This window comes from Vespa velutina, chromosome 10, assembly GCF_912470025.1.
Source record: "Vespa velutina chromosome 10, iVesVel2.1, whole genome shotgun sequence".
Lineage (NCBI taxonomy): Eukaryota > Metazoa > Arthropoda > Insecta > Hymenoptera > Vespidae > Vespa > Vespa velutina.
The window spans coordinates 1,459,108-1,468,572 of record NC_062197.1 but is presented as its reverse complement, the minus strand read 5'-3'; the positions used below and the strand labels follow the sequence as shown (position 1 = coordinate 1,468,572).

Here is a 9,465-nt window from a genome sequence, read left to right as displayed (position 1 = left end):
TAAAAATAAAGTAAGATTTCTAATCGTCTTGCTCATACAAATTAATATTATAATTTGTGATATATATATATATATATATATATATATATGATTAATAAATATTAATAAATAAACTTATTAATAAATTTGATATCTCAATTCGTAATAATTTTCATGATTAAAACGAATGGATAGTAAATAAAGTATACAGATATTATACGTATGTATGTATCTAAAAGAAATAAAATTTGAATGTTTCTTTTCTTCATAAAAATCGTGTTACGAAAATAGTATGTTTATGTACGAAAGGGAACAACTCAATCGTTGTAATCCTTGACGAATTCTTCATGCTCGTTCGCCCGTATATCGACTCGAACGTGCAAAAGAAACGGCCATTACTGGCTAATCTTCGACGGCTAACGAGTTCGAAATGCCGGTGCTACGTCGTCGTAACTTTCCTCGCATCTCGTTTATACCCATCAATATAGTTAATATTTTTCGTTTCTTTCTTTCTTGTTTCTGTTTTTCTTTTTGTTTTCTCTTTTCTTTTTCTTTTTCTTTTTCTTCTTCTTCTTCCTCTTCTTTTACGTCGTATAAAGCAACCGGAGAATGATCATAAGTACGTACGGTATAGGATATTTAAAAAAAATTATTTATCATCATGCGAATCAATACGAATAATGTGATTTACGAGATAGAAGAGTTACGAGTTACGTTAAAAGCGAGAGAAAAGATAAGATCAACGTCCCAAATAAAAAAAAAAAAAAAGAAATAAAAAAAAAAAAGAAGAAAAAAAAACAAAACTACTACGAAACTTCTCTATATTCCGTATTTCTTTATATTCCCAAATAATTTCTACGAATTTTCATAGGATAAATCCGCGATGTTGTTCGATTAGATCGAATATTTAGAATCAAGCGTTTAACGTCGCTGGAACGTTTGAGAATCGTGCAACAATCCCGTCCAGTTTCTTGCCTATCCAGTTTCACCGAGTTTATATCGGATTTACCAGCCTTGAACGTGTACACCCATAAAAGAGACTTTACCTTTGGATTCGACGATGATAAAACATATCTAATAATAGTAATAATAATAATAATAATAATAATAATAATAATAATAATAATAATAATAATAATAATAATAATTAAGGATAAATCGGAAATATTATAATTGGTAAAATATCAATCTCTGCACATATATCTTATCTTATCCATTTTTCCTCTCATATCGTTATAATTAACTTTGAAAGTTACAGAAAGATATTTTATAGTTAGATTATAATTTCTAATGACTCACCTAAAAGTTTCGTGACAACAGCACCCTGTTGGTTGAGGGATAACACGTGATTGGCTAAATCGTTGTAATGTCTAAGAGCACCCAATCCATGGGACAATTCGAGCAAACGTTGCCGCGATGCACCACCGCCATTACCACTCGCGAATGGTCCCGCTGTACAGCTCTGCAAGCTCACGCCTGACGGCAACGAGACAATTAGTATTAACATTTAAAAGTTTCCTGTTGTTATGTGATATAGGTCTTAGAGGAAACGAATTAATAGAAAAACAAAAACAAAACAAAAAGAAAAAAAAAAGAAAGAAAAAAGGAAAAAGGAGGACCAAAAAAAAACATAAAGAGAGAGAGAGAGAGAGAGCAAAATATACAGATACAATGAAGACTAAGTATCTATTATTTATCTACAATAACGTGATCCCGAGTAAACAGTCTCGCGTTTGAAGTGTTTCGAGGGAAAAAAAAGAAAAAATAAAAGAACGACAACAATCATAGTTTTATTCCTTGAAATTGATTTAAGAAAATCAGATACCATTTCCTTGCATATATATATATATATATATGTGTGTGTGTGTGTACTTTTTTTTTTCTTTTTTTGATACGATTACAAGTACTTCAACAAGAACGAAATAAGCGTTCTCACCTATCAATCTTTTTTTATCGATAAAATTACTCGGATTTGAACGCTTCGTTATGATAACAATGAACATCTCGTTGGAAAGAAGGGAAGAAGGTCACGGTGCAAAATGTCGACGTATTATCATCGTGAATTAATTGAAATTACTTGAGCGCCCTTGGTATTATATATTATATCGCAGATGTGGGATCTCAGAGATCAGGCTTACTAAAACTTTTCTCTCTTTCTCTCTCTCTATCTCTATCTCTATCTCTATCTGTCTTTCTTTTTCTTAACACGTGGCGTCCAACGTGTATCGGTTAATCAAGTACCTAGGTGCGAAGCGGCTCGTAATTTTTCGAAGGATAACGAACAAGAAGAGGAAATACTAAAGGGAGATAAAGAAGAATCTGGTCTTCATCTAAAACTTTATAGGCGGCTAATCTTTACGAGCGAATCGCAGAACGAACGATTTTATGATCTAACGCGAGCTCGCCATTAAGAATCATTTGCATCCGGTTTGTAGGTGTCGGCAGAAGGATGGTAACAAGCGATTACTATATCCAAATCGACGATCGAAATGAAGGATCAAGGACGTAGGACGATGAACGAAAAGAAATTATTTTCAAGATCTCTTCTCGTCTCTCAAGATCAAATTGGTTCTTCTCATCGAATATTATCTAACTTTTTCAAAGAATTAATTTATAGGGCAAGGCTCTATACTTTATCGATTAAAAATCAATAACATTAATTCTACCTTTCTATTTCCGTACCATTCATTCTTCTCTCGTACGAGATCGAGAGTTGATTTATGTCTCTCATGTATTACGACGAGCTACGACATTTACGTGTAAAATATTCGATCGATCGATCGATCGATCGGTCGGTCGATCAATCGATCGAATATTCTCCGAGTCTCTCTCTCTTTCATTCTCTCTCTCTCTCTCTCTCTCTCTCTCCCTCTCTCTCTCTTCCTTTCTTTCTTTCTTTCTGTCTTTCTCTCAATCGATACAACGTTCGACGATTTAACGTGCCTATATAATCTCGATCTTTAGTACACGAAGATAAAACTAATGACGGGCTAATGCAGCAACCCTATCTATAAGGACATCGCGAAAATATATGACAGGGTGAAAAACTTTTTTTACTTATCATTACTTAGAACGAAGATTTTTCTCGGACATTTCTATGGCGATCTTTTTTCGACGAGACATTACAAGGGAAAAAGTCAAAGCCAAGGCAAAAAGGAAAAAGGGAGAAAAAGAAAATAAATGGTGAGAGAAAAAAGAAGGTGATGAAGAAGGACAGAAAAAAGGAAGAAACAAACGGACGAAAAAAAAAAGAAAGAGAAAAAAAAATCACTCCTGGTAATAACAGTCGCGAGCGTAGAAATCTACATATAAAGTAATTGACGGCGATGAACGGATCATAAAAGGAACTTCGAAATTCTTTCGTAGCGTATAAACGATGCTCCTTGCACTTTTATGAAGGGGCCCTTCGTAGGAATGCAAACATTGGATAATATTCTCCGACATAAATTTAAACCCCTTATTACACGTGGTGGATCATATATGGCACGTACCGGTTTTCTTTTAATATTACTTCTCTTAATCTTAATATCGAGCAAGAACCCACCATGTGTTATGGAATATGTTGCCAGATAGTTACTACTTATGGGTTTAACCATTTGATATCAAATGTTAATCCTTTACTTATATCAAATTAAGTCGAGCATATCTATCTGTTCTTTTTTTTTTTTTTTGCGATTCTACGTTGAAAATTTATTTAATGAATAGTTAGATAGATAAATATGTGGGTAGATAGATAGATAGGTAGATAGGTAAATAAGTAAATATAAATTATCAAAGAAAAATTCTATTTCGGTTATCGTTGTTTACAATTATTAGACGCGTTTAAATGGATCAGACGATAAAGAGAAGGTAAAAGAGGTTTGTGAGAATACATATGGCCCGATGGTTGGTTAAAAAGACACAGAAAGACCGCTTCCTTTTCGAAGGCCCTTTCGACGTGCATTCCGCGCTCATTTCGTGTCAAAGCGATCGAAGGTGTCGTGAAAACGAAAGTAGCCGATGCACTGAAAGAAATGCGTCGCGTCGTTGCTTCGAAGTGACGCGGGAACCGGTTCTGAACGAGTTCTCGGACGAAGTCCGGTGTATTCGAGCGGGTGCGAAATCGCTGATGGAAAAGAGCGATCGTGAATGCGAAGTGAGATAGAGAGAGAGAGAGAGAGAGAGAGAGAGAGAGAGAGAGAGAGAGAGAGAGAGAGAGAGAGAGCAATAGACGGAATAGATAGAGCGAAACTAAAAGGACGAATCTCGTCGTATCGAAAGAAAAAAGAATAAAAACCAAGGGAAAAAAAAAGAAAAAAGAAAAAAGGAAAAGATATGATAAATATATTAACGTCTTGAGAAATGCAAAATGCGATGTCCTTACATGGATTACCCCTGATTCCTCTTTCGTAATTGTTTCCATCGAAAAAAAAAATCAAAGTGACTGTGTATATTGTGTGCGTGTATATATACACAGAGAAGTTTCCTCTTCTCGTTATCCGAGCTGCCAGCTACCTGAATCGAACGACGAAGGATCAAAGCGCGCTCCAGCTCGGGAACAGGTTGTACAAAGGACGCGACGGATCCGAAGAGATTAGCGTCGAAGCGTCCGCTAATTTCCCGCAGCATCCCTAGCGTTCACTCGTGCGCGCGATCTGATAAGCTTCTTCTCGTAGAAAACTTTTCAACCTCCTAGATATATGTATATATGTATATATATATATCTTTTATATATCTTTATAAATCATATTCTCGACTATCTTGTTACGAACAAAAGAGTAAAAGAATATAGGTAGTAAGTATATTGTAACGAATAAACTTTTTACGTCAAATAGAAAAATAATCTATATCGAGAGATTCCTCGTCGATAAATAGATCGCGGAGGTAGGGCGTGGCAGACTATATGGTTCGAACGGACGAATGAAGTACGACATGGGAATCGCGAAATATTAGATCATGGAGCTACGTAAACGATTTTATCTAGGTACAGTAATAAGTAAGTACTTCGAGACCATCGATCGTTTCGCTGCTCCTCTTTTTGAAAAGCATCGGCAACCCATTCAAACCGGTTATCACTCTCTTTCTCTCTCTCTCTCTCTCTCTCTCTCTCTCTCTCTTTCTCTCTCTATCTATCTATCTATCTCCATGATTCTCGAGGAGTATCTACGACTTTGGCTAGCCTATGCTCGATCTTGCAAGTGTAAAATCGGGAAAGAATTTGTTGGAAATCATTTGAGATAAATAGACAGATAGACGGATAGAGAGATAAAGAAAGAAAGAACGGAGTTCATAAATTTGATCACACTCTCTTCGATACTAAGATACTTTCGAACGAGATTCTTTCTTCTGACAGTTTCGAGTGATACGCTTCGTTGAGTCCATGCAAGGGTACGTCGAAACGTTCGACGACTCAATCGACTCGATCCAAAAAATAATGAAAATTCTTTGATAACGAGACTAAGTTATACTAACTATACTTGTGAGTCGTTTTAAAGAGAAAAAAATTAGCTCGTTGAAATCATGAACGTACATATTGTCGAATAAATATTTGCCTTGCACGAGTACACTCTTGAGATAACAGAGACCACCTCGGCTTGACTTTAAAATTAACGAACGGAAAAAATTATCGTTTCTAAAGCCCCACCAAATAAATATTCTCCCGTAACTTTGAACTTCGAAAAGCATGAAACGCGTTTGTCACGCTCGTTTAACACGCGACTCGAGACAATGCATTTTTTTCCTGTTGAAAAATATGGAAAACAATGAAGCTTTAATTCGAATGACTCGTTCGAAAGGAATTTCGAGGATCGTCACTTCTTTATCTCTTTTATTTTTAACTCCTTGACAAAATATTTCGTTAACCTTTGTAACCTTGATTGATAATTTAATTTAGTAGAAATGATATGAAATTGAAAGAAAAATGTCGAATAAGTGATCGGTCGACGATTTAGTAATCGACTCTAATCGATCCATAATAAATCCGGATAAAAGAAGGATGCGTGTAACGGAGAAGAAATCACGGAGGAGATCCCATCCGGGGAGGTAAAAAAATTAATTGGTTAAATCGTCGTTAATTATAGCTCGGGGATAGGGGATGCGTGTTCGCCAAGGTTCGACGTCGATCATGCCTGCAGATACGTTAATATCTAAGTAAGTACTTCCATTCGGAAAATGTGTTCGCACATGGACTAAGTAAAGTGAGTGAGTGAGTGAGTGAGTGAGTGAGTAAGTGAGTGAGTGAATACTCGTTTCAGGATAGTTAAGAATCTAATTCTTCGTTTATAATCGTTTATATCGATAAAATCATCGATACTTTTCTATATTCTCTAATTTTCGAGGGAGAAGGGAGCAAAAGAAAAAACAAAAGTGTTTTACAGGTGCGCCAAAGATGAACGTCTTTTTCTATCACCTTTGGATTTAAATGTTACCAGTAGATTTTTTCTTTTCTTAAAAGTTTTATTAACGAAATGCATAAATGGATGATCGGCGAATGGTCTCTCTTGAGTCTGACGCATAATAATTACGTACGTAATGAAATTAAACTTCTTTTATTTGCGATTCGCTCGCCGTCTTATCTCTCAAACTCGTGCGCACCCGCACACTCGTAGACAAAAGACGAACACAGTAAACATTTGTATACGATTAGAAGGCGTGTCGTTCGAACGGGCGAATGGGTAGCAAGCGAAAAGAAAGAAAAAGAAAAAAAAAAAGAAAAAAAAGACTCTTGTCAGGGAGAAAGGAAAGAACGACATTTGAAAATTTCATTGACATTTTCATAAAATGCGAATGAAAAAATACTCACCGTCGATAAGGGAAGCCGGCGGTACGGTCATTTGTTGGTGAGGATGAGCAGACGGATGTTGATGATGATGAGTCGGATGAACCTGAAGAAGATGCGACCTCGTCTGCGAGAAGGTCGGTGAGGGTGGTTCCCAAGGTCGCGCTACTGCCGTGCTCACGGGAACATCCTCGTCGTGGCAGCAAAACTTGTCACTTGCGGCGCTCCCGGCGCCGCTGCAATTCAGCACCGCGTGTCCGTCATTATTATTATTGTTGCTACTTACGTCCCCCCCGCCCTGGCCATTATTGTTGCTCCCGTTGTTGCCGTTGCCACCGCTATTGCTCGCGTTTGAATTCGGATTCGCGTTATTACTATTATTACTATTATTATTACTAGTACTATTATTATTATTATTATTATTATTATTATTATTATTATTATTAATATTATTATTATTATTATTATTATTATTATTATTATTATTATTATTATTGCTGCTACTGCCGTTGGCGTTGGTGTTATTTGGTAGTCGCGTAGAAGCGGTCGCTGGGCTACCACTACCACTAGCACTGCCACTGACACTACCACTGCCAATGCCCTCGACCTGCACCATCTCGCCGTCGATCGCAGCCACCGACTTGGCAGTACCAGGAGGGCTCGCGACGCCACCACCGATCATCATCACCAGACGAGATCTCGGCTGGACCCCCTCCACCGGCTGTGTGCACCGGCTCCTCCCTCGCCTTCCGTCCTCCTTTAACACACACTCGCACTTTCTTGTCTCGTTCCTATATCTCTGTCTGTCTATCCGTTTTTCTCTTTCTCCCTCTCCCTCTCTCTCTCTCTCTCTCTCTCTGCCTTACTCTCTCTCTCTCTCTCTCTCGTTTCGGGCACAAAGGAGGCACCTCTGCAAAACGCAATCGGATCCTCTTTTACCTTCTCCTCCTCCTCCTCCACCTCCACCACTTTCCCCTCCTCCTCCTCCTACTTTCCGTCAGCGGTAGCGACGGCGGCACGTTGCCTCCTCCTCGTTGCCGTCGACATCGACGAAAACGGTAAGACGACGACGACGAGGTCGGATAGCAGCTCGCTCGAGGCGAGCCTTCCTCTTCAACGTGACACGAGCACAACATCACGTAAGCTCCTACGATCGTCTTCCATCGCTGCAAGTTTCTCTATTCCTTCTTTCTTCTCTTCTTTAATCTTCTTTTTTCTCCTCTTCTTTTCTTATCTCTTATTATTCCTTTCTCTTATGTCAAAGAAATAACAAATAATAATAATAATAATAATAAGAAGAAGAAGAAGAAGAAGAAGAAGAAATTAATCAACAATATAACTCCTTCTCTTTTTCTTAATCCGGCACAACGAGTTAGCCTCTTCGCGCTCCGCCGGATTCAAGAAGATTGCCTTCCGTTCGGACTCGCTCGAAGCGTAACCCGGACTAGCCTTACCCCCACCTTCCCCTCCACTCGTTCGAGGCGAGATCGAGATTTAAAGCGTCGCGACGCCCAACGGTCTACCCCTCCTCCTTTTCTCTCTCTCTCTCTCTCCTTCTCTATCTATCAATCTATCCCTCTCTCGTCTCTCCTTCTCTATCTCTCTTTCTCTTTACCACCACTACAACCACCACCACCACCACCACCACCACCACCGGCAGCAGTACACAACGCGAGAAGGGAAACACAGCGCGAGCTACGCTGCTCGCGCTCCGCCGGATTCGAGCAGATTGCCTTCCGTTCGGACTCGCTCGAAGCGCGCGCTCCGAGCGGCCTTACCCCCACCGTTTACTTCACGGAGAAAGAGGAAGAAAGAGAGTAAGAGAGAGAGAGAGAGAGAGAGAGAGATTTAAAGCGTCGCGACGCCCAACCAGCACCTCCTCCCTTTCACCTCCCCACTACTCTTCTCCTATAATCCTTTTTCTCTCTCTCTCTCTCTCTCTCTCTCTCTCTCTCTCTTCTTTAAGAAGAAGCAAGCAACCTGCTCACGCTATGCTGGGTTCAAGCGGATTGTCCGAACCATTCGAAGCGCGCGCCCACCACCCAACAATCTTTTCCTCCACCTCCTCCACCTCCTCCTCCTCCTTCTCTTCTTCCATCTCTTTTGCAAGTGAGATCAAGATTGAAGGTGCAGCGTGGAAGAAGGAGGAGGTCTCACGATTACCACGCCAGCCTTCCTCGATCGTATTCCTTCAGACCGGTTGAGAAGTCACAGACGAAGAAGAAACTTGACTTAGAGCACCTGGACTACAGCGATAGAGAGAGAAAGAGAAAGTGATATATATATATATATATATATATATATATATATATATATGTGTATAGATGGATAGATTGATAGAGATAGAAAAAGAGGGAGTGAGAGAGAGAGAGAGAGAGAGAGATGACTGAAGGTAAACCGAGAGCAAGCGTAAAGCCAACCAAGTGCGCACTCGTGTTGCGCATCCAAGCTTACATCTACGCCCACCGACCATTACCAGCTCGATCGACCAATTGGCCGAGCTCGTGGACGCCCATCGAGCTCACCGACCTCGCCTTTTCCTCTTCCTCTTCCTCCTCGCCCACGCTGATCAAGATCCGACTCTGACTTCGACCTTATCCGTCGCTTACCCTCTTCTCCGTGATCCTTCTATACATTTTTGGTCCTTTCTCCAATTTTCTTCTTTGTTCTTATTAATCGTATCTTTTAAAATTATATTTACAGATACGTTTGATCATTATTGGATATAG

General features: G+C 39.3%; 1 protein-coding gene across 2 annotated transcripts in view; it reads right to left on the bottom strand.

Moving 5' to 3' along the window:
- Window positions 1-8,431, bottom strand: part of LOC124952386 (paired box protein Pax-6-like) — a 20,933-nt gene extending 12,502 nt beyond the window's left edge. Inside the window, exons 1-2 of one of the 2 annotated variants that reach the window (XM_047502199.1) lie at window positions 6,761-8,431; window positions 1,279-1,455 (exon numbers count right to left, since the gene is read on the bottom strand). In XM_047502199.1, the coding sequence (XP_047358155.1) occupies window positions 1,279-1,455; window positions 6,761-7,421 (838 nt within the window). In that variant the 5' untranslated portion in view covers window positions 7,422-8,431. The remainder of the gene's footprint in view (window positions 1-1,278; window positions 1,456-6,760) is intronic. The other variant, XM_047502198.1, reaches the window with a different exon arrangement.
- Window positions 8,432-9,465: the final 1,034 nt, after the last annotated feature.